At 45.0% G+C, this 26,411-nt stretch overlaps 1 protein-coding gene across 2 annotated transcripts in view; it reads left to right on the top strand.

Moving 5' to 3' along the window:
- The window catches only part of gli2a (GLI family zinc finger 2a), a 74,143-nt gene that overhangs the window by 24,117 nt on the left and 23,615 nt on the right, over window positions 1–26,411 (top strand). For both annotated transcript variants that reach the window (XM_079357558.1, XM_079357559.1), the window contains 2 exons: window positions 16,115–16,220; window positions 24,264–24,469. In XM_079357558.1, the coding sequence (XP_079213684.1) occupies window positions 16,115–16,220; window positions 24,264–24,469 (312 nt within the window). The remainder of the gene's footprint in view (window positions 1–16,114; window positions 16,221–24,263; window positions 24,470–26,411) is intronic.

The following is a 26,411-nucleotide window of genomic DNA, read 5'->3' as shown; positions in this document are numbered from 1 at the left end:
TTTCAGCTCTTTACATGGTTTTAGCACCTTCACATTGTACTTGATAAAACCCTCACACAGTTGATGCATTGCTGGGATGAGAATCCACCTCTGTGATTAAGTTTTGGATATCTGCACTGCAAACACAACATCGACACATCTGTTCTGAATGTTTCTGTAATTTGACTCTCGTGATGGACGTCACCATCTCGCGGGCTACAAAACAAATCTGCCCCCAGGTGCAAACAAAGTGACCTGAACAACAATCAATGTAGTTTTGAATACACATCTTATTTTCATTCCATGCACAGAACAAGAACACAAAAGATGTACTTTTCTTCCTTTTTCAGGCCCATAAATGTGAAAGAAAAGTTTACATTTTAATCTTGTTTGCACGGGACTGAAAAATGCATCTTTATTGTGCATTTCCTGTCGTCCTATCAGCTTTGACCATGATCACTTCAAGCTGATTATAAAGTGGGAACAGACTGTCATGGTATTCTTCTGTCCGCATGTTTCGGCACGGAGATATTTCTGTTCACAAAACTGAGCAGTCTCATTCTACGATGAAGAACAGCATTTACTCCACACGTGGTACTTCAACACCTCATGATGAACAGATCACTTGGCGTTTTGCACCTTTAACCATCACTTTTGTGAAGGTCTGCTCAAACGAGAGAGAGTGAGAGTGTGTTCTTGGTTTTTACATGAGTGCCGTGCACATTCTGCGAGTGTTAGCTTTGGCGAAACAGGTTTGAGATGCTTAAGTGATAAAGGTACTATAAATCCTCTTTATTCAGCAGCGTCGTAGTCTTAAGAGAGAATCTGGCCCATCTGAAATTCCCACGGAACAAAGAAAGAGGCGGGGGGGGGGGACGGAAAGGAAGGGGGAGAAGGAGAGAAGGAGAGGGTACTCAGCTGAAGAGGGGGTATTGTTTACATATCAAGACACTTCCTCTAGCTCCCAGGAAAAGCAGTAATTTACCTTGCAAGGTTTTACAGTTTAATTTCTCCATTGTGCAGGGGGATAACCCCTTAATTATTGAGGAGGAAGTAGGCCTAAGCCCCGGACAGAGGGTGGGGGCTCACAAGGAGCCTCAGCAAGAGAGCCTCTCACAAAGAGCCCCCGGCCTCAATCTGGATCTCTCACTCCATCTTTGCTGTGGCCATTTTGCCTGTTCATTAGCACTTGTGGGGTGCCTGGACACTTGCCAATTAGTTCTCTACTCCTCATCATATTTCCTCCCGTGAAGCCAGACCAGCTCCGCAAGTGGAGACTTTAAGGCGTCTACGCCTGTATTATGGAGGGGGGGTGTCGGGGATTGGCACAAGTTGCCAAACCCCTGGGGACCCTTACCCTTTACAAGCTGGAAATCGCTTTATAAAATCATCCGACTTCTTGGAACGCTTAATGCAAAAGCCATCTCGTAACAACATTAGTGATTAACATCCAGACTGTGGGACTTGCACAGAGAGCCGTGACGAAAGACGTGAACAAATATTGACTCAAGTTATAAACGTTCCAAGAAGTACGTTCAGTCAAATATATGGACGTACAAAACCATCCATCAGCGTGAGGTTGTGCTTTTTGTCTGCAGAAACGTGCTGAAGGGTTCTGCATTTTATTTCTTTTAAAGGCAGTTTCTCTAAAGTTGAGAAGTGCCAAAAACTTCAAATGGAAGTTGTGTTTTTCCAGACATTATAACACAAGTTTGAAAAACTGGATTTTTGAAATAGAGGAGGTTATATTTAAAAAAAAAACAGCTAGTATATTAATCAGCTAGTCAAAAAGCAGGTAAGTATGGGATGAGCATAAAGTTTCATCGATGGGCCAGCTGACTGGTCCCCGTGTGTATAAAATATAACATACTGCTTATTTGAACGTCATGTAAGCCTATAAGAAGATGGTCATTTCGTGTGATTTTTACATCCAATGTGAAGCTACGAGCTAACTGAAGAGCAATAGCATCAGCCTGCTAACAATATAATGCAGCTCGAGTTGTTTTGGTTTCATGCCGTTGCTAAAGGGCGACGTCTACTGGATCAAAAAGTTGCATGTCCTTCAAATATCCTTCCTAACTTATGCAAGAAAAGCTTCAAACTGCCTGTATAGGACATGTTGTGTTTTTGTGTATGGCAATGCAATGCTCCCAGTCATGATACACGTTGAATTTTTTTCGGGGGGGGGGGGGGGGGGGTTATTCAAAATCCAATTGCAAGACTCGGCTAGAAAACAGAAGTCCCCATTTGGTCAGTGTAGTCTGCTGGTCCCCTTCTTGTTATAGAAAAGGGTTTGTGTGTGTTTGTGTGTGTGTGTGTGTGTGTGTGTGTGTGTGTGTGTGTGTGTGTGTGTGTGTTTGTATTTTCTTGACTTGCTGTGTGTTTATCTACGGCAGCTTGTCATAGCACCAGAGACAAGTATAATTGCCCCAGAACGTTACTTTTTGGCAGCTGGAGTAACAACTTTAACACAAGGCTTCCAGTTTAAATGACTCCGCTCACCTCTCACAAAGACGGGCAGCCATACCTGCTAACCAAACCAGCCAAGTTATGAGTAGGTCTAAATCTTTCACTGGCATTATTTTTTTAAATGCAGGTAAAAGTCATCGATTTGTGTTCCTCTGCTTCTCTTTAAGAGTTTTTATGGTCAGGCTGACGATGGGGGTTCTGTAGATTTATGTTCTTTTATGTTTTCCTTTCCCCAAAAATTATTGCTGTGACCACGAACTTAATATTCCCAGTTAGTGCTGGAAGTCATGATTTGATTTACCTTTGGCAAGGATAAAAAAAAAGTTTCAGTCTAGAAACCCTTTCGACCCATTTTTTTATTTTTTTATTTACAATTATTTCATTGTTTCTTTAAAAGCAGCTGATTCAGTAGCATCCTCCCCATGCTCTGTCCTCCACCAATACAGACCAGCATCTGTACTTTTCTGTCTTTCTCCTCCAGCCCAACTTTCTCTCCACCCTTCCCACACCATACTGCCACACGGTTACTAGCACCATTAGGCTGTCATAACACGGCACATATAACCTGAGGTGATCCCAGGACTGAGTGAACCGAGCGTCCCTGGAGGCAGAGCACTGCCGCAACCAAACAGGATTGCTACCTCATGGTCTGGGGTGATGGGAGCCACATGTAAGCAGAGGCAACCGCCGGCCCTAATGGGAGCTGACAAGTGGCGGTCTGACGGGGGGGGGGGGATAAGATGGCCTGGGGTGGCCTATCACTATAGAAACGACGCTCTGTTTCTACAGCCCAGTATGGCGGAGTGGTTTGCTTTAAATAGAGTCTTTGTACTCACCCCTCCTGCATGGCCTCCTTCATGCGAGACCTTAAACGATGCACATGCTGGAACTCAGATGGTCCCTTGTCTCCTAAATATCCTTTTAAGTAAAACGACCTCTTTAACATTAACTTGTATTGTAAGGCTTGTTTCCATGAGTATATCCCCCATTGTGTATCGAGCGAAAGGTGCACATGCGTAACTAAATGTTTCTTTTCGCCCACTATGACACTTACCGCCGCACAAGAAGAAATGCTATCAGTAACCCATCAGGGAATGGGGAAGTGTCACAGCTTTCCTCAAGTGTTAACTTTGTGTGAAGGCCAGGAAGTAGGACAGTGCTGTTTCCACCGACATGGTGCATCTCTACATGTGTGTGTGGGCTTAGAGTGGACAGAAAACCACATTATTTAACATACACATCACACACAGCTGGCTGCGCTCATGGTAACACGGACTGCACTTTGCTCCGACAGTCTGGGAGGATAAGAAGATCTTATGAGTCACCACAGTTCAACACGCTGATCTGTCTGTGCAACATGCTTCATCCTTCCTGAATCCTATAGGCGTTTTTTCTTCTTAGTTCAGACATTTGGTGTAAAGGTAGATGTTGCTCTTTACCTTCTAAGTTCTTCCTGAATCCTAAATAAATCCAGAACGTCAAAAAAGTTAAAGGTATGCATGCTTAATGAGAAATCCTTTTCAACAGATCATATTTTTGATGTAATTTATTGAGATATATACTGAATTTTGTGTTTACATTTTAAATTAAGAGTGTTCATTTTGCTATAATGGTGAAAATAAGGGCTTATTTTACAGTTCGTGTTACAGTGTGCTGTTTTTTTAATTATTTTGTTAAACTTTGTTAAAAAGTTTGAATACTGTTAGCATTAGTTTGTGGTTCATTGACTTGATGAGGCACCAAGACATCACAACAAACACAATGACTGTGTAACGTTGCAAAGTTCAAAGTTTAAGAAAATCTTTGTCGCAGTGGATGAAGCCGCCAAAAATCGTTTTTAATGTCCGTTGTTGGAGTCGTGATTTATCAGCGCTCTCTCCTGAACCGCAGCTCAGTGTGACTTCACACGGTGTTTGATGTGGTGCATCTGAAGGGGTGGTTAAAAATAATACAGTGGCAGCATGTGGCACCCTTTCCCCGCAGAAAGAACAAGAGTGGCTCGATGCAGATCACAACTGTACCACATGTGGATCATTATCAAGAGCCAGTGCGAGACTGTTTTTAAGATGTGATGTGCTTTCAGATTGGGGCTTTGAGGCAGGGGGAAGGGGAAGAAATGCTTTCTAATCAAGGCCTTGGATAAACAAAAACCACAGTGCTGAAACTCTAAAGAGGGGACGATCTCTAACCTAAAGAACCAGATGGTTTTGTTTGTTTCTACTGAAGGAAAACCAAATTAAAAAAGGGAAAGAATTGTATCATAAATCAATGTGTAGTCATTTGTTTGTTGATTGCGTAAAAGCCGAGAAACCATTCCCTTTGGGGGTTTCTTAAAGACATTTAAAACAACAGCATTTTGGAGCTTTAATAAGTGGAATTCAAAATTGGAAACAGACCGTCGACTTAATTTACCAAGGTTTTTTTGTTTTTCTTTTTGAACCCAGTTAAGATAAGAGCGCAAGACTTTACTCTGGATTTGCTCTGGAGCCTGGAGTTTGGCTTCGGTCCACGCTCTAATTGCTTCTGCATGTGAGTGTTCAGTCGCAGCGACTGAAGCTGAGATAGCATGTGAAAGTCTCTCCTGTTTCAGCACGTCTTATTTTAGACTTCCAAAACGTCAAAGTCTGAAGAAATCCAACCGTTATCATCACTTTTGAACTCTTGAGTTAAACATATGTAACTGTGGGTGTATTACGTTTGTCTCCCAAAAGGTTTCATTTTGAGCGCTGATGGAGGCTCTGGCGGTAAGTCAGTCTAGAAATGGGCTCAATGACAGAACGCACTTACGAGGGCTATAGCAGGATGGATTTACGTTATTTAAGGGATTCACAAATGATGGTGCAATCGGTCCCAACAGTCTTATGTCTGCATTAAACTTAAGGTGACTTTTAAATTGATTGCAGAATGTTTTCAAATTCAAATGTGTTGAGAAGTCATGCAAAGCTGAAAGATGAAATGTGGCTCGCTATCCTCGTCTTCATTCAGTGAACGTTTCACACGGCAGGTTTTTAGCAAAGGACCATGACATGAACATTACAAACATTCAAAAGCCTCGCCCTCTCCTGCAGCTAGCACGCCATTACTTTACACTGAAAATACACGTTGGGTTATTACCATTTCAAAACCAGATGCGATGCCATGATCGGGAAGTTGCCCGTTACTAGAAGCGTGTGTTATTGCTGGTTAACCGAAGTGAAACAGTAACAGAAAGCTACAGGCTTTATTTACGTTTCCAACGACTTAAAGGCAGAATTTGGGGATTTTTTTAAAAACTAGCATGATTTCGAAAGTAGCATTCCCTCTGTGCTCGCTCTAAAGCCACGCCCCCTTACATGCACGAGCGCCGTTGTAAGAATATGTGCAGATTGAGAGATTCTCCAACTAAACTAATAAGACATGAATCACTTCAAAAATGAAGTATCTGTACTAAATTAGGTAGTAAAAGCAGAATATTTAAAAATACTAACAAATGTAAAAAGCCTAATTTTTGTCGTATGCAGTATACCATGAGAGGAAATGTTCAGCATATGAAACGCTGACAGATAACATTTCTATTTAAATTAGTTTCTTTCTCCGTTTAATTTTTCAGCTTCATAAGAAAAACTCAACGACTAAAAGTTACATCACAAGACTGTGCAGAAACTTCCTGCAGGACTGGGAGTCCTTACTGACCAGATCCATGATGAGTTTGTCAGATAAAGGAGAATCCTCCACAGACTTACCCCGAGGTGACTCAACTCTCTCTGTGTCACACACAAGGGAGGCGGCGTGTCGGCTAATTATATCACACAATGCATGCTGTTTGTCAGTGCAGCACCAGTGACAAATGATTCCTTATCTTGAGGGCTGTTGTTTGTTGTTGCTGAGTAATGTCCTGGCCACTTGCGCTCGTCTCTGGAGCCTTGGGGGGGCTCGAGCTGCCCTGCCGTCAACTGTCAAGAGCCGCATTACACACGCACACACCTGAGCATAACGGAAGATGTGGAGGAGTGCAGCTCTGCAGAAAAACTAACTTCTGTGATCGGTGCACAATCTCAGCTGTCATTATCCCTGCAGGATTTTCTGTGTTTGACGTTTCCTGTCGGACCTCAGTTTTCCAACACACAGCCGGATGGACTTACGCTTTTCCCCGCATATCTAATGAAGACAGGCATGTGGACTAACAGAGCGAGCTCCGTTTCTCTTTAAATGTCACAAATCCCTTTGCTTTCTAAACTATGTGATTGTATTGCCAGTGAGGGACTGATGAAAGCGACATGTGTTACTCACAGGGCCCCATGTTTATTTTGACTTCCATACTTGCATTAAGGCCAAGTAAACACATGAGCTGCCCTCCAGGCTGCTTTCAAAGCGCCGCCATAGCTGCAGGGAGGAAAGACAGATCGCAGAGGCAAAAAAAAAAATTAACCTTTGGATTAATGATATTCAGCAATGATGAATTAAAAGATCTTAATATTAATGCATCCACATACACGTTATTTAGATATGTAGGAAGAGTATTGATTTGTTTCTTTCTTTGACTCTGTGACAATCAGGGGGAAGGTAGTTCACAACTTTAAAGGTTAAGTTTCATCCTCTTGAGATGTATTTTTCTGGGAGAGAGAGACAGAGAGAGAGTGGGGAATGACACAAAGCAAATTCAATCTAAATTAAAAAAAAAAAAAAATTTGTCCCCGAAAGGGAGAAAAGAAGCCACAGGTCAGATTCAGAGACGGGCTGCCCGCTTTGAGGACTGTAGCCTCTGTACACGGGGCATGAGAACTACCCACTGCTGGACCACTGACCTTTTCATAAATGTGGGTGAAACAGTGTGTTCTGGAAACATACCAAACCATGAGACCGGTTCCTGTTACTGAAACAGTTGAGATCCTTCAGAGAGAGCCTGAGGTTCAAAGGGATAAATGATGTCTCTAAATGCTTCCAAACAGACCAGGGAGGGTTTGAACCAAGTTAAGAAGAAGCAAAGATTAGGGCACTCTCTCTCTCTCTCTCTCTCTCTCTCTCTCTCTCCCCAATTTCCCACTCTGTCTGCCGTCTTATCTCTAAATGAAAGCATGAGAAAAGACGCAAACATAGAGCTGTTAAAGTGGCTTAATGCTTTTAGTACATAAATCAGTCCTCCCTGTTTCTGTGAGCGGCGGGTTCCCATGCGTCGCAGGTTAGCAGTTGTTCTTGTCAGGGGGCTCCGACATCAGTTTATGTCGAAAGAAAACGAGCTGAAACAACAACAGATGGAAAGCAACTCTACAGCCATGCCACAGTTTACTGCTCGTGACAGCAGGAACATCAGCTGAGCCTGTCGCTCTGCGCTCTGCATGCGTTTTACACACAGTCACCTGAGAGCCAATCGGCTCGCTCGGAGCCCCTTCTGACTTCACAGCTGTTTCTTGTTAGTGCTTTAAAACAAATTCCCAGAGTGAGATGCTTTCCATGCTGAATCCTGCCCTGAAGAAAGAGGCCAGACAAGAAGGGGCTTCATGAGACCTTGCTGTTCTTAGTGTGTGTGTGTGTGTGTGTGTGTGTGTGTGTGTGTGTGTGTGTGTGTGTGTGTGTGTGTGTGTGTGTGTGTAAACAGCGCGGTCTTAACGTTTTATCTTATCAGGATAGATGACCTGAGAGCGCGGGGGTCTGCACTTAAGATGCTCTGCCCGGTGTTATGAACGCCACCAACAGTCAGCTGAGGTTCTTCAAAGTCGATCCACAGCTTGAGACGTATCAACTCTCAGCTTCAGCAACACGCAGAGGATGTTCACACTCGAGCTTTGATTCTGCTCTGCTCAATACAAACACGTGATTTATAGAAGCAGGCTCCTCAAACACTAAGACATGCTCCGTTTTCAAATCCAAACCTAGAAGAAGGGTTTCCATTATAGTAGTAATTTGTTTTTAGAGATGCAGTGAAAATCCAGGAAGATGCCGATACTGATGTTTGAAATAACAATTTAGCAGACTGCAGATTCAGATGTTGGTTCCTGAACAGGGTTTGGAACAACAAAAAGACACGTCTATCGATTTGTCGATGTTGAATCGATGGTATTTTTAATCAGACAGACAGACAGACAGACAGACAGACAGACAGACAGACAGACAGACAGACAGACAGACAGACAGACAGAAAGAACGGGGTTAGACTGCTGCAGGAAAAGCTGCACTCTGATGAAGTTTTAAAAGAGCCCGTTACTGAACTACTGAAGAAAAGTCATGTGCAACAGTTTCCAGATTTAAAATACTGAAATAGTCGTGGGGTTTTGTAAGTATATTTTAGGATCATAGCTCCTTTTTTATATAAAACCACAACCCAACACCTGCTGATTTCCAAAAAAGTCATCGTGCAAAGTTTCGAGAGATTCTGCAGACATTGGCTGACATATAGGGGCTGTAAATGCTGCAGCATAATCAGCAGTGTTGTCAGACTCTGAGAATAACAGTCTGAGCGTCTCAGCATTTTAAAAGAGTTTCTTCGATCAGTCAGATCAGAGTTTTCTGCAGGGATAACCATGCAGCCATCGTGGTCATTTAAATCCTCACATTTGTGAACTTGCAGGTTTTATAACCTGCAAGTTCTCTTTCAGCAGTTGTAAACTTTGCTCCTCTAAATGTCACTATTAAACTAATGGACACCAGTTGTTTGTTTAATCAAACCTCCCTGCAGATGGTTGTAAATATTGTAATGGGACATCAATCATTTCAAACTTTTAGATTTAGTATAAATGTCCCTGAAGAAGACTTTATCTGCAGCCTTTATGAACGTGTGTCGTTCTGAAAGACCTCGGACACATCCAACAGACTCATCATGGCCGTTTGATGAAGTCCAGGACAGTTCGGACCAGCAGATACTCCCCGGGTCTCCCCGGGGGGGCGCCTCACCTCATAGTGACCCCCAGCTGAGACAGCTTTAGATTGATGTGCGCTGCCTCCTTCTCCCACACATTGTGAGCTCTTTTAGGTATTTCCTCTGCCGTTCCCTTCTTTTCTTTGAAGGAAAAAAAAAAAGAACCCTGTTTACAATCCCGGAGGGGGGGGGGGGGGGGGGGGGGTGCTGAGCTCGCGCTGAGGATGCCGTCATAGGGCGCTGAGGACGCTCTTTGTGTGAACTGGCAGCTTCTCCGTCAACTGTGGCTCAGAGGTTAAAGGGCTCACGAAACACTCGGTTCCCGCTGTTTGAAGCGGCTGCGCTGGATTGGCCGTTTACACTGGCGAGAAAATGCTGTCTGATAAAGTTACACACACTTTAATACAGAAAATGTAACGACACCAACTTCATATTCCAAGTATTTTCACACTCAGCTCTCTGTATCTGGGCTCAGTGCTTCATCTTGTTGTTCCTCTTGAGTTGCCCATGGAGTCATTCCTACCATCCCTGCTACAATAACAACCCCCCCCCCCCCGCGTTAATTACTCGATCAGGACTACACCTGCGCTCTGAAGGGACGCAGCTATAAATCAGAAGTCTGCACGGGAAGCTGATTATCCTGACACCTCATCAGTCTTCACGGAGGAGAGGCCTGCTCAGCCAATGCTACCGGTTCATTGACATCACACTCTCAAACATGAGGAATCCACCCAGCCTGTTAAACGCCCGACGCTCGCCGTGATGCATGATGCTTGTTAGACAATTCTCCCCAGGTGCGACTGCTGGACACTGGTGATTATACCTCCATTTTCAAGGTAAACTTTGAGGTTTTTTTTTTATTTTCTTCATCTACAGACCTTGATTGAACTTTGGTGGTGAGCTTTGGATCAGTTTAAAAAGCAGCATTTACGTTTTTGAGGTTAAAACACGTGACTAAAGTGAGTCTCCTCGTGACCCGGGTCTTCCCTTGGTACCTGTTTCCCACTGAACGGATGTAAGTACCACCGGCTAATGGCAGCCCAGGTGAGATAAGGGTCCGGCATCAGTCAGCCTTTAGAACAATTAGGAGACTTGCTTGAACACCTCTTTGCCCAGGTGATGGATCACACTGGTGGTGGGTTCGCGGGGGTCACACACTCTGATTGACTGAGGCATGGGTGCAGATCTGACAGAGACTGATTGTAAATGAGAGAGGCCAGCTGGGTCTGAGGGATGTGGGTGTCGTGGCATCGAGATATAAACACGGGGAAAAGGCCCCCATGGTAACACACACACACACACACACACACACACACACACACACACACACACACACACACACACCTGATTGGGATCTCAAAGTTGCTGGTATGCAGACGCAGAATTCACAGCAGAAAGACCAAAAATCACTTTGATTAAATGTTCGGTACTTTTTATACTTTTCAGAACCAGTGGTTTAAAAACAACACAATCTCTGTCTTTTCAAAAATCAACAGTATGCATCACATTTTTAACCCAAAGTCGCCTCCGTTTTTAAATGCTGACGTTTCTCAGGAGCTTTGGAGTCTCATGAAGATGCATTTGTTCGCTTTATGTCTTTTATAAATGGATCGAGAGCAGAGGATGCGACTCTGTTCTTATTACATGAGTACATCTGCAAACACGTTTGTGCAATTTACACCAAGCATTATTTATTTATTTTTTATTTTTTACCTGAAAAGTCAACGAAAAAGCTGACATGGATGAAGCGCTCATGCGTTGAGAAGGGCCGTTCTTGTTTTTCTTCACGATGACCAACACTCCCATGTGTCTTTTTTTATCGTCTCCTTCACTATGAGCATCAAACAGAGGACGCTTGTCCTCCTTTGTCTGGACACGGAGTGAGGAGGATGTGGGTACACGGCACAAAACGTGCAAAAATACGGGGGATAGCGATCACCGGTCACATCATCTTCGCCTTTCTGAAAATGTTTCACTCATCACTCTCGACACACAACTACTGACCAACAGACTTGGTTATACTTGAAATATAAACGTGTATAAAAAAGTAACACGCCGTGAACACCCAGTCCAAACTCCTTTAAAACAACTTTGATCGCATGCCGTGAGTGACTGTTTGATGTGCACGTCCTAACATACACAGACTTTGAGAGTTCACAGGGACTAATGAATTTCCGCTCAAACCATCTCGTGTCATTGCGAAGACCACTGGACTAATCCACTTACCTTCTGCCCTAAATCCCCCTATCAATAAAAAAGGTATCATTTTACCCTCCCTCGGGGCTGTTAAAAGCAAAGAGCCACTCTGTTAAGACTTCCTTTCATAGATGGCAGTGGTTCCGTGCTCTCCTGTAAGCCTCTAATCCCTCTGTCGCCATCACTCGCCCATGCACTGGCCCAGAGGAAGCAACGTCTTGCAAACTAAACCTGCAGGTTTCGTGTTGTGTGTGTAGTGCAGGATTCCCGGATTAGGCTAAACACACACTTTTTATTAACCTTGGGCACAGCACTTGCTTTGCTGTGTTTTATGTGTGCGTGTGTATGTGTGTGTGTGTGTGTGTGTGTGTGTGTGTATGTGTGTGTGTGTTTAAGAAAGACAAGTCTGTTCAACCTCAAAGTAGCACGTTCGTGTTTATCTCAGTCACTCTTGATGGTTGCTTACTGAAAGTGAACTGCAGAACAAATCACTGTCCGTGTGTGTAATTGTGAGTTTGTGTGTGTGTGTGTGTGTGTGTGTGTGTGTGTGTGTGTGTGTGTGTGTGTGTGTGTGTGTTTGCATGCACATGAGCGTTTGTGTATAGCTGTTGGCACGGCGCTGTGTAGTTAGGACGCAGGCCAACTTTTTCTGCTGGAATTTCCTGTCTGAATCGAGCACCCCCACCTCTCCTGCTCCTCTGCTCTTCACTCTCCTCTCTCTCTCTTTCTCTCTCTCTCTCTCTCTCTCTCTCTCTCTCTCGTACTCCCCTCCTCTCCTCTCCGTCTGCCCTTTTTCTCTCAAAGCACGACAAAGGCTTTTTTTCCACGAAATTATTCCTGGCCTGTCCCGGCCTGGCCTCTCAGGGCATTATTATTATCGTTGAGTACTTCCTCGTAGACATGAGCCCACTCCACTCTCGGCTGCAGCGCGGCCCTGATCGGGGGCTTCATTTGGACATAATGAGAGAGAGCTTTTCCTTCTCCTTTGTCTGGTTCATGAGACTGGTAGGGGGCCTTTGTTAACATGGAACACCTGGCATTGTCTTTAGGGAAAGATCAAACCAAAGCCTTACGATGCAAACTAAAAAGGAGAAGATGTGGCGCTCTTACCCTGCTGCTTGGCAGGATGTTTGGCACGTCTGGAGCCTCATTATGGGGGCTGGGGGCGAAGATGTGTTCAGCTTTAAAACAAACACGTTATGAGAGATCAGAGCAGATATGGCGCCTGAGAACGACCACCAGTGAAAGCTTCCTGGGGGCTGGATTGGTTTATGATATAAGATTACTCCCAATACAAAAGGCCCTCAGTGCAGCGTGCACATAACTGCAGTTTGAGCCGCTGCCATGATTAACAAGATGCCTTCGATAAAATGTAGCCGAACTGAAAGAGCCTTCATTGATAGTTTTCAGTTTGTGATCTGTTGGCGGAGAAATGTGGTGTCTTAAAATCCTGTGTGTGACAGTTAACATGGGAAACAGAAAGAACTTAAATATATTATAACACAATATTTAGCAATTACCAATATATAAAATAGAATAAAAAAAAAACAACACAAAATGTACAAAGGTAAGATCATAAATAAATAAATAAATAAATAAAGAGTTAATTTACAGTAGATTCTCTGGTCATGTCCCTCAGCGTTCCTCCTCCCGTCGTGTTCGGGAAAGGGAGCTTGATATTTTTACCTTTTTTTTTTTTTTTTTTTAAGAACGAAGAACTATTTTCTCCTTCAGTTGTACTCTAGTGAGAACTCTCATCCCTTATGCCTGTACAAACAACGTCCCTGAGTGGGCGGAGCCGTGTCTGTTGTGGGCGGGGCTAACAGTCGGAGAGGGCGGGATCCACACAGGACTAGAAATACACTCGTTCTGAGGATTGTGAACACAGAGCTGAGAACAACACACCATGGGGGGGTTTGACTTCTCTACATCACGTAGAAATGTACCTCAACTCAGACGATGTTATATGAAGTTTTGCATTTCCAAAACTCATGTCAGCAGTTTCTCAGCAAGCTGACTTTTGAATGTCCCGCCTGATGTTGTGTTTCACCTGCTGCTTAATGGACCTCTTAGTCCTGACACTGTTTGGAAACACACAAAGGAGCCTTAAGGGCGGAGGTGAGACGTGTCAGGAACTAGTTTGTTCTGCAGACACTTGATCTTTAACGTCCATCTGATGCTCAGACTCGAACACTCAGCCTCTAAACTTTTCACTTTACTGTCAGTATTGTAAACAAACACTGATTTGTTGTTTACCTCAGAAGCTGCGAAGGAGAAGAAAAGAGTCCTGCAGTTTGACGGTTTAATAGATCAGCTGTCCAATAAGTCTAAAAGAAGTCAGTGTGCTGGCGTGACTTAGAGGGACGCTGTCTTTGTGGTCGTCTCGTCTCGTCGTCCCGTGCCCTCCCTCTCCTCCTCAGATGTGCCAGGCAGCACAAGCAGGGGGCACCTCTCAGACAAAGCCCCAACTTCTGGCTCCACTTGTGAAACAAAGCTCCGACTCCTTTTCCCAGCTCTCACTCCCTCTCACTCATTTACTGGTCGCCTCTTTTGGCTTTGTGGCGCACAAGTTGACTCGGAATTGGCCGCCTGTCTCGCATACAAAAGCGAGGGAGGGTCGCTGGCTGAGATCCAGCTGCGTAGATCTCGATAGAAACACAGAGAGCTCGACCCTCTGAGCTTAAAGACGAGGGGAGAGAACAGACAACCGGATTTCACGTCTCACTTTGACCTCCACAGGCTGGAGGCTAATTTTACCGCAGCTCACAGCAAACGTTGGTTGTTTCACAAGTCTCTATATCCTGCACGAGTGTTTAGAGACTTCAGACTTTGGGTAATACTTTTAATTCAGGTACAAGTTCTGCCACATGTTAGGTGTTCTTTTGCTTTTGAAAAACTTAAATTCATTAATTTGAAAGAATAAAACATTGCAGCTTCTTCACAAATTTTGCTTTATTTTTGCACCGGATTCATGTTTTTGTCCCCAAAAGAATCGGCGATAAGAATAATGCAAGACTGACTCATGCAAATGTCTTTGCAGGAATGCATCAGTAATCTAAAGCCGATGCAGATTAAAGGGGATAAAAAAGTCATTATTGAATTACGCTTCACCTGCAGGAGTCAAATGTTTCACAGGTCAACGCTGCCTTCAGGGTAACTTCTCCCCAACTCACCATAATCCCAGCGGAATTAACAAAGAACAAGACGCTGCAACGTCACCGTGATTACCTCCATCGCACTAACAAAAGGCTCAATCAGGGTTAAGTAGCAGTAATGTCTGTCTTTGTATTAGGCATCCCGTAAAAACAACACGCGGCGCTCTGACACAGCCTGCAGGCACACGGTCCTGTTACTTCTTGTTTTCACAGCTCTGGCTGGAGCGCGTCAGGACCCCTGAGGCTCGACTCAAAACCACACAGACTTCAACTGCTGCAAAACACATTCAAAATAACAACTCCTGTTGTTGCTGTGATATGAAAACAAACTGTTAATGTATGTACTTTTACTCTGAAACACATTTGAATGCATGCAAACAGAGGAAGAAGCTTCAGTGTGGACGGTTTAAAGTTGACCAGCTGCTCACACTGCATGCTCATAAAGGTGGCGAATGTTTCAGATCACGAGGTAAACAATGTTGGAGCGTTTCCTGGAAAAGTCTGCAGACGGCCTTGATTGGCTCGTCCTTCCAATCACACGACATCTCCCCGATGTATGAAACCATGAAATCTACCAGACGGCTTCTACATAAAGGCTCCCCTGAAAGCCCTGGCAGCCCTGCAGCATTCTGCCCCCCCTCCCCCCCCTCCCCCCAGGCTTCCAGAGAGCTGGCCAATTAGAAGAAAGTGGGCATGTGGGGAGGGGGGCAAAATGAGGCCTGAAATGAGGAGAGCTGCAAGTCATGCACAGCTAGTCTACGTATATGTTTCACTGGGTGACAACATGAGAGGTGAACATGAAGATAATGTGGGATCTTTAACGCTCAGCTGCTTGGTCGGCAGCCCCGCCCTTACACACTGAGCTCTGACCGCTCGCCTCGCTGGTCTCTGCTCTCTGGTCACTCCAGCTTTTCTGCTGAAGAATCCTGACTTACGCTCTCTGTTCCCCTCGCAGCATGTGCACTTAAATGTGCTGTCCAGGTTTTGTTTTTCCTCTGAGGGACATGTGCAGTTTGAACACATCTAACTGGGAAGTGTATTAGTCGGCTTTTAATAATCGAGACACAAATGTTTTCCTGCTCAGAGTCTGTTGTGGCAGCAATTAATGAAGATCTACTGCGGTGTTTTCATGAGACTTCCCTCCAGCCTGCAGACCGTTTATGGCAGGAAATGGTGGATTTGTGCATCCTTTGTCTGACACATAAAAACACACTCATTGTTGTGTGAGCCCTGCTCTGTTTGCTCTCAGGGGATGGAGAGAACATGCAGCTCTCCAGACCAAAGCCACAACAGTGTAGACGCTCTCAATCACTGGTGCGTTACGGGAACTGTAAAACAGTACAGTTGCATCTCATGCTGCGTTGCCGGGTTTAGTCAGGAGCCTCGTGTCTTCCTCTGTTTTATTTCATGACTCCTTTTTACCCGTCAATGTGTTTCTATCACCGTCTGTCAGGCCTCAACAAACCTCTCTCTCTTCTCACAGGTGCCCACCACCTCTTCCCCACCTTCCACACACCCATCCCAATCGACATGAGACACCATGAGGGGCGGTACCATTATGAGCCACACCCACTCCACTCCATGCATGGGTAAGTTATCCTCTCTGAAGAATTAAGGATCACCCGTTCATCCAAATGTTAACGTAGTTATATGTTTTGACGCTGGAAGTTGCGTTCGGGGTGCTGAGAGGTGATGATGTCGGACTTTCTGCAGCACAAACCCGTCTTTTGAAAGTTCAGGATTTATGATGGTTCAAGTAACAGCAGCTCATCCGACTTCAGAAACGTTTCAGAAGAGAAAAGACCCGACTTTGAGAGTTCACACGTTGCCAACGAGCACGTTATCATAACACAGAGCATGTGAGGGTATATAACTACTCCGAATAAGAGTTAGAAAACGATGGTAAAGTGTATTTTGCATGGTGTGATAGTTAAAGAAGCAGCACTAAATACTGTCAGTAAAATACACTAAATCCTTCAACAATAATCAATAACAACTGAACACAGTCATAATAAAGCTTTATTATTCTCTCTGGTTTGTGATTGCTGTTTTCATAAAACACAACATCCCAGTTGTCACTTCCTGTTCGTCCTTTGATGCAGAAACCACAAACTGCTTGTTCAGTTTTTTGTTCAGTCGTTGCAGAGGTCAGCTGTCTGTTTTGCTTCATTGCTATCAGCACTCGAGCTTCAATGCTCTTTAGTTACTGAGCCAGTTTTCAAACAGGGCGAAGCCTGAAGAGACGCAGAGAGACGAGCCACTTCAGCGCCATACAGCAGACTGTTAACATTTCCAATCCTATCTCCTCTGCTAACGATGCAACGAGGAGCTCAGCCAGGAAAGTCTGCGTGCAGCAAATCCGCTCTGCAGAGAGACGGTGGAGGAAATACAGCTTCACTTTCAGTCAGTCACTGTCGGCGTTAAATGTTGAAATTGATCCTCTGGAAGTGGACTTTCACATGTGTCGTTTCCACTTCAGTGTCATTATTTAACTGGTTTATTGTTGTGGATAACCAGGTTGAAAGTTGAGGCTCCGTATTGAAACTCGCTTCCTAAACTGACCTACAAAGAAACTTGTGTATTTTCCTGTAAAATTCTGTCCCTCCTAACGTTTCCAGGCCTTCTTCTCTTATCTCGAATATTCAACTCCAGGAAAGGAACCCAGGAGGAAGATCAATAGAGGTTTTGTGAGAACTCTGCTGTTACATTTAAATTCAGCGAGATCAGGTGATACATAGTGTAGGCAGAGCGATTTATCAAGCACAAAGGCGAGCGAGAACGCAGGAGAGGGGAAAAGTGTGGCCGCGCAGCTGCTTTGTTTTGATTAATGTGATGCGACTCTGACAGAGTGCTCCCACTAATTCATCAACACCTTGATGCAGCTGTCTTTTTCCCCTGCATGCGACACACTCACCTAATTACCGAGCGTCGTCCCGCTGAAGTGGAGCACGGTGTCGCCGCAGCCGGGGCGCTCCGTGGCAGCCGCTGGATCGGGCTCACTTCAGAGAGCCCTCCATCACTTTCTGTTAGCGACACAACGCGAGCAGTGGATCAGGATGCTATCGTGATGCAGATCGTGCAGCGCTCCCAGTTTTCTGTCTTCAGTTGTCCAGTCAGCCTGTGCTGCTCACCTTTGGTCCCAGTCTCACCTGACTTTCTCTGGTGGTCTTTAGAGATGACTCTCAGAAGCTTACAAAAGGCTTTATAAACCTTTTTTTTTTTGATCAGCTATCTTACAAGGAGGTTATTAGTATGACACCAAATGCAGACGCACTTTCAATACCTGTTTGTTCAACTTAAAAGTCGGCTGCGTTTTGTACAAACAGTTCAGTTGACCAGTACAGACCAATACACCAGCATTAAACGCTGACACATTCACCTTCATTACTGCAGGCACGGCAGTCACCATCAATGCAATCATTGATCAAAACATCCTCCCGGTTAATAGTTTATTGAAAGCTGATTGGACACCTAATCAGGCATTTACAGAACAGGGGGCTTTGTTGTTCCTTAAATAAACGTGAAGAGTGACCGGTGGAGTCAGACAGAGAGCCACAGGTGCGTGCGTCACAACTCTCACTGCAGGCGGAGAGCTCGACTGAGCGTACTGTAGCTTCCAGGAGTGGAACTAAAAGAGCTGCACAGAAACTGCACCCTGTTTGACGTTACTGAAAACAATAAAAATCATCATGGAGTAAAACAATTTCCTATTTTTTTTTTGTCCTCTGAGAGAATATCAAAAACATGGTACTAATACATCAGCTCGACTTGTATTCTGGATTTTACGGTAACCTCAATGGAGACTGATATTTCCAGTATTTCTGTTTTAACCTCTAAAAGAGGAAAAAAACGATAATTCTCTAAAGACCTTGAAATCCTCATCACACAGACGAGGTTGGATTGAGATCTGAACACTGTCTCTACATGAAGCACCCGAGCACATACAGTTTTTGTGTCTCAGTAGTGGAAAGTAGAAATCTTCGCGCTGCGGTTTCTCTGCCTTTCAAGAATATATGACGTGCTTCTCCTCTCGGGAACGCTGCTGACTTGTCTCTGGTACAAGGTCGTGCCTTTTGTGGGATTACACTAGACCTCGGGTTTTGCTGCATGTTGTGGAGTCGGGCATGTTCTTCTTCTCAAACCCACATCCCAGCAAAGCCAGCCACTTGTGCCAGCATGTTTGACCGGGTAATTAGCATCCGAAATCCAGCCTTCCGTTCCCAGAACCTCAACGACAACGCAGCGGATGAGAAAAACAGATCCCCCGCTCATTCCGCAGCCTGTATTTATGCTTTTTGGGAAGCAGTCAGGGGGCAAATTGCAGCACTGAAAAGTTGAAATATGCCCAAGGTTTTTGTGTGGCAGTGCTGTGGCCTACACCGCCCCTGTGCACAAACAGATTTGGTCCAGGCAATCAGCCTGCTCAAGGCCCACAGCCCCACAGCAAGGAATGTGTTGATTAAATACAGTTTACCCATCAGCCATTTGGGTCCAAGTTGTTTTTTTCCCCTTCATTGTTTTGGTTTGGTTGACATGTAAGGAAAGTGGTTGGAGGTAAACGGAGGGGGTTGACGACTGGTTGTCAGTGGTTTTGACAGACGTGGTGTTATCTTATGCCGGCTCCAGCTCGGCTCAGCGTCACGGCTGAAGTCTGAATTTGGACGCTCCCCTGAGTTACAGCCAGGAATGTGCTGCTAAAAAGACAAGGGACCCATCCATCAAAAGAGTGCCGAGTTTCAAATCAGTAGCCTCAAATTGTCACGGTTTATCACACGGTCTCAAAGTACTTTTTCTTTCTCTCAAAAAAGACTAAATTGTATGTGACAGCAAGGGAGCCGAATAATGGATAATTACCCTCTGTATAATCCTGTCTCATTCAAGCGTCTTATCCAATCGTCTGACGCAGCTCCACTCAGCCCCTCCTTTCTGCACAGTCTTTGCTTCTCAGGGACTACAGTATCACGTCGTGTCCAAATCCTCCTCATCCTGATCAGGGCCCCAAAAACAACCAAGGCAGGATCTGAGCATGTCCCATGTGGGGCGGTGTGGTGATTTATCTTGATCGCCTTGGCTGCCCAGAAGTACAGAAGGGAGTGTGTCACATCATATTTCATCCCACCCCGAGCCAGCGGGGAAAATGCGGCAGAAGCACATTCGGACTTGTTGGTCAGACAGGAGGGCAGAGAGGCAGGCAGAAAGGGAGCTGGAGGTTTTGAGGTGTGGCTTTCACATCTCACCTTGAAGACAGGGCGCACGGGGAGCGTCGTCTTCGCGTCACTCGCAGAAAGAAGAAACATTCAAACTTTCTGGATTCAACCTCACGGGCCTTTCAGTCAGGACTGCAGTGGGTGCTGCACGCCACGCAAGGCTGTATCTGCACCCCGTTGAGCTTGGCGCACTGCACGGTCACGTAGTTCTTCAGAGGGGCCAGGTCACTTTCAGAGTGCTGCCGATGTACCATTGAGCAAGGCACTGAACCCTAACAGCTCAGGGAGCGGATCAAACCCGAACCCACTCCCACTTTCTCCATGAATGGTGCATGCGTCCTGAATAAAAAGGAGAATAAATGCAGAATAAAGGAAAAGCCACATAAGACAAGAACAGATTCCAAATCTGTGAAAGATGATTTAATGATTTATAGCTAACTGAAACGATCAGACACTGAACAAAATGTGAATTTCCTTCACACATTTTGAAAGACGAGATATGGTCGGGAGATCACATTTTTCTATAAATCGTACCAATCATGCTGCAGTCAGCCCCCCCCCCCCCCCCCCCCCACCCCCCACCCCACCCCCCCACCCCCCACCCCCCCCTGCAGTCTGATGTACTCACTCTCTGGTATGCACTTACTCATAGGGTTACTCATATGCTAGACAAGCTCCACCATGTCCAAATCACTTTTTCTCACAGCAGAGTTTTAACAATGGAACAACAGAGAGCGTGTAATCACACAGTACAGAACACAGAGACAAACAGCAATTACTTCGCTCAAACTATGTCATCTACTGACTCGCACGAGGCCCCCCGTTTCTCCTCAAACCTCACTCCCTGCACGTTTCTTTCATCGTGATGAAGAAGTTTGGGGGGGGGGGGGTTTTAACGTCTGTTTCCAACAAGGCAGCCACCCGTAGCGTTCAGGTGTGATGGAGGTGTCTTTAAATGGCAGGCGCGCACAGAGAGCGTCTTTAAGTGAAGGAAAACACACAGACTTCAAGTAACATCTTGTCAGAAAGAGGCTGGGCCGACGAGGCTTCAATAAAGGTACCTGCCAGACGCAGCGTCCTGACGGGCTACAGCAGTAAATTTCACCTTATTATCAAGGAGTTAGAGACACTCTTAGTTGTTTGAGTGATTTACTGCAGCTTCAGTGATGTGTGTCGACACGCTGGTTTGTCATCGGCCAAGAAACAAATAGCTATCGTTTATGGATAGAGACCCGCCCGGCACTATGGGCGGGCTTTAGGGGGCCGGGCCAGGACTGCTTAACCTCCAGGCTGCATCTTGCCTCAGCACATTTTCTCGCTTACTTCCAGACAGTAATCAACACAATTTGTTGTAATCTTTCGTATCAGCTGGCATCATAGTGATCCTCGTTTAGAAATCAGTGATGCAGATTCAAACGCCGTCATCGCCTCTCTCTCCAGTCGAGCTGGAGAGTTACTTTAAATTCTGGGATGTGTATATTTTTCTGTCTCTCACTGTGTGTCTATTTGGTTTCTTTTTAGGGGCAATATTCTTTGCATCATTTCTATATTGTAAGATGGTTTCTGCAGATGCATATCTGGGTTTATAAAATGCTAAAATTGCTTGATGTGCTTTTTATAATCATTATGACCCCTCGGTAACAAAAGGGCCATGTGAAGATGATGCATAAATAAAGACATGTTGCCCTTTCAAAGTGTGATATTTATTCCCCCGTGAAGTTTCACCTTCAATATGAGAGCTGTTCAAAGACGTTATGGGGTGACGAAGTGACGCCACCTCGGAGCTTATAACAGGACCACGATGAGATTCAGGATCCGGCTGGATTTTATTCTGTAAAACAAACCTTATCGCCTTATTAGGATACAGTATACCATTTTCTGGGTCCTGCAGGTGTTATATTTCCTCCATTTAAAAAACCCTTTGGATTTCTTTATGGCTTAACGCTCCAGCTAAATCTATAGCTGGGGGTTCTTTAATGTCTGATAAGAAATATACTCACTGATGCCAGCTTACCCAGGTAGCCCATCAGTGAAACACCCAAGCACTAATTTGAGTTAGTGCTGCCACGGTCTCTGCCAGCCGCTCACAGGCAGACCGAGGGAAGCGTGTTTTTGTGTATGGAGCGTCTGTTTCTTCTCACTTCTCCCCTCCTGCCCAGAACAGAGAGCTCTTTATGGCTGTTTGTCGGGGAAAAGACGGCAGAAAGTTGGCCCGCAGACAAGACCGACAGTCCGCAGGCCCTTACTGGAAACGGAGCGAGGTTCGAGGCTCTGGGTTGGTTGGCTCGGCCCGAGCTGGGCAGGGCCGGGCCGGGTGCAGGCTGGCGTCTGCACAGAGACGCTGAATGAGAGACTGAGCAGGAAAACTCTGGAAGGAGGACGGGGAGGGGAGGTTCTGCCAAGCATGCAGCCGAGGTCTCATGCCGAGCCAGAAACTGCAACCTGCACCAGTCACTCTCCCTTCATCAGAATCAAATGATCAGATTCCTTTTTCCAAACCTTTAAACTGCATCGTGGGCTTATTTTAGCTTCTTCTGGATCAACAAATTTTACTTTCACACATGAGCAAAACTCCTTCAAACTTCCTGAAGTTTTCGTGGTGAGCTGCATTGTGTGAATGCTCTGACTGTACCTGGCCTTTATCTCTACTAGTCCCCTGTTACATGTTCTTCATGAAGCTGAGGTAAACTGATGCGTGAACTTATCAGGACAAAAATATGCAGAAAGTGAGAGGGAAGGTTTGTGACATTTACTGGATATCAGTGCAACCAGTGCACGGACTGCATGACCAGCAGTAGTGCAAAAAGTCCGCCACTGAGGAAGAGTACGATCTCTATGCACGTAAAAAAAACTGCTTCATTAGGTTTTCAAAAATTACAAATAAATAAAAATAAAACATAATAAAAATAAGTATCTGTGTTTTTTAAATAGTAATTTTGCATGAAGTGTTTTTGTCCTTTAAATGAAGGGTTAGGGGACCATGTGACCGATCGAGAAGTTAAAAACATGACACTCGCTTCCTTTGAGAACACATTACAGATGATTATTAAAGCATGTAGAAGGGCTGACATGAAACCTGACATCCATTTTAAAAGGGGGCTTTCAGCATGTTAGTCACTAGTTACTCAGACTCATTGTGTAAGACCCTCCCTTCCCCCCCTTATAGTATCTCTGTGAGTCAGTAGTCTGGTCATTTCTGATGAAAGGAGGGATCATCAGCCTTCATAGTTTCCCATCAACTTTTCCTTTGATGTCTTAAAGTTACCGTACTCCTGAAGAAGTGAGGTCTTGTCCTTTGTATTCCCAGACGTAAGATCATCTTGTTTGTAACGGGAGAAGTCTCCCCCTGCAGGCCAACAGAAACAGACTGATAGTGGACGAAGTCTGAGTGACTCCAGTCATTTTTCACCGGACCTTAAACCTTCTGACAAACCTCTAAAAAGCTGATGTTTGGAGTCCGATTCTCCATGAAATCAAAACAGTTGAGTTATTAAGATAAATCGACCCCTCGTACAGTGTGCACTGTTGAAGAAATTAACTAACAGGAGCCATCTTGATTTAATACCCTGACTGTGAATACAGTCGTCCTTAATGGGACTCTGGGTCTTTTGGAGCCTACTTCAAGTGGCCTCTAAAGGAACTGCAGTTTGTAGCAAGGTCCAGCCAGAGAACACGTTTCCTTAAAAAGCACTGAAATCTAAATTTGAATCCTTGCAACTGTGCCGATTGATTGGTAAACATTAAGCGTTTAACCTTTGCTTTGTAAGTCGTCCGTCCTCCTTCGTAGCAGCTGTTATTTGGGCCACTTATCAGGTCTGCTGCACACGAGGTCGACATGCGTACTATTGGCCCCTTCAAAGACTTTGCCAGTGGGACATTTTTATCTGGAGCGCAGGCCCTTGGGGTTATTGAGAGTTACAACACCCACTCGTCTTTGTTCCTGCAAGAAGAGCTGCCACTTACCTGCCGGAGATGACACATTTACTGCACAGCCTGATGTGACCACCGGGCAGTCGGGAAAAAGTCAGTCCAGAGCTCTTCAGGCAGCGTCGGTGTTCTCTTATCATCCGACTTGTAATACCTGTTGTGAGCCAGCCTGTACTTTTGCCCACCCAAACAGACAGAACGTACTTCTCCAGGTAGACGTGCAGTTAAAAGCCTTTGGTCTCTACTTGTCTGTCGCTGGAGGGCTTAATAGGAGAAGGTGAACAAAAGGAGATTATTATGTATTAGCTTTTAAACTGTGGAGTGGAAAGGGTGTAAGAGGATTGCGACTGCAGACACTTTAGAGGAAGAACAGAAGTTAAGGCTTGTCTATGAACATACCGATCAAGATCACTCGTGATGATAACAGAGCACCATCCTTTCTTCTCACCTTTTATTTCTTTCTTCCTCTTCTTCTTTTTTTTTACTGTTTCTTCACAGACCTCCAGGACTGACAGGCAGCCCAGTCATCTCAGATATCTCCCTGATCCGTCTATCGCCCCACGGAGCGCCTGGGACGGGTGAATCTCCGTTCAGCCCTCCACATCCGTACGTCAGCCCCCACATGGAGCACTACCTGCGCTCGGTCCACAGCAGTCCCACCCTGTCTATGATCTCAGCGGCACGAGGACTGAGCCCCGCTGAAGGTAGGATTTACACCTCGTGTTTAACAGCACAGCGAAAGAAAAAACAATCCAGCTGCTTGGACTCAAAAGCAGCAGAATCTTCTGAGGGCAGAAATGAGAAAAGAAAAGAGACTCATCAGTTTGTACAAAAGAAGAATAAAGCAACAGATGTGACCAAAGTGATTTACATCATATCGATAAAAAGAAGAAAAAATAACAAAAATGGAAAAAAACAAAAAAAAGTATAGAAACACCAGTGTAACCTGGGGATGAGTGGGGGGCACCTGTCACTGGTTTCACAGTTTAGGGGCTTCAACTGAGAAGGGCCGCCGCCATGCTTCAGCCGAGTGTTAGCTGCAACCAGAAGTAAGTGATCAGCAGACGTCACTGACCGTGATGGGACGTGCAGCTGTAAAAGGTCAGAGAGGTCGGAAGGAGCCAGCCCGTTCAAGGCTTTGGAAGCAAACAGCAAGATCTTCAAATGGATCCTCAGTCCTGGTTTCACTGTGCTGACATGTGAGGCCAGCTTGTAATCGAGTGTGAAGAAGTTGTAGTCATTTAAACTGCTCGTGTCCTGATACAATCTCAAGTGAAAAATGTCACAGCTAAACATACTTCAGTCCTCGACTCAACCTTCGAAATCTCATTTTTAAAGCTTGTGGTGATTTGTCTATAAAAGACATGTTTGCTGTGGACTTCATGTAGACATGCTGCTTTAAACGTGAAAAAGTCCTGCAGATACTTCTCCACTCCTCTTACTGGCTTGTGCTCGTATTTCGGCTCAATGTGTGACACAAAAACAGACGCACATGTTCGTCCATAAACACTCTCATACCTGCTAGCTTAGCTTATGATCACCATCAGGCACTCACAAGATGGAAACACTCAGCCTCAGTCACTGATGATGTGTGTAAAGTACACAATATGATGGATAAACTGCAAGCGATGTGGAATATTTCGCAGCTGCTCGGAGCAGTTAGCATGAAGGATGTGAGATTGGAGTTGAGCTGGTTTATAATTTATGTTTCCTGCTCACTATAAACCAACTCTGTCTGCTTGGCTGCCGCTCGCTGCAAACACACTTGATTATTTTACCAATGGTGTTAATCGCTCTTGCACTTTATACGTTCCCCTATATAAGGTACTGAAGCAGACCCTTCATGAAGCATGTGCTGGTGTGTGTTTGCATGTGAGTGCATGCTGGTAACTTGCAGGTATCTGCTCTGCAGTTGAAGTGCTTCTCTCCTGCACGTTTGTGCCGGTGTCTGGACAGGAGGAACCACAGAAATGAGCTCAGACAGCTCAGCGTAAGGCAAAAGTTCACATGACAGACCTATTTACGCTCGTTCAGACAACGTGCTCGAAAGGCGAGGAGCCACATGCCTGCACCCGGCACCAAAAAAAAAAACACTTAGCTGCCGATGCCTCCTCGCTTTTCAAGAGAAGCAACGCTGAAGAGATGCTGGAGCTGATAAAGCTGCAGAAAAGTATGGCACCAAGTCTGGCACTTTGCAGCTCTGCAGAACATAAATAAAGTCTCTGCAACCAGTGGAGCATGCATAAACCTCTGATAGGGATACCTTGGTGCCAGGCATGTGTTAAAGGCTTATTTGTCAAACTACATAAATTACCACCATCCCTTGTGTATTACCTTCTGTATCTCCAGCAGAACTTGATTCTTTAACAGTCATGAACTAAAATAAAGGAAGGAGGTACAAACCGTCCTGTTCCTGTTTTGTTAACTAAAAACGCTTTCATTGGCCAAGAGGAGGGCTCATCATGAGAACATGAATGAGACTCCAGCCTCAGAGCAGACAAGTAAAGAATCATTTCAAGAGGAATCGGTTTCAGTGATTTCCATCTTGTGACGTTTGACTCTGCATGATGAGCAGTCATGTTAAAATCTTAGTCTGTTTAAAACAATCGTAAGGTTAGAGAAGTCATGTCAATATTTATGCAAAGA

Source organism: Symphodus melops (assembly GCF_947650265.1).
Source record: "Symphodus melops genome assembly, chromosome: 12".
NCBI classification, from domain to species: domain Eukaryota; kingdom Metazoa; phylum Chordata; class Actinopteri; order Labriformes; family Labridae; genus Symphodus; species Symphodus melops.
Note: the sequence above shows the minus strand (reverse complement) of the source record. Positions and strands in the feature narration are given on the sequence as shown.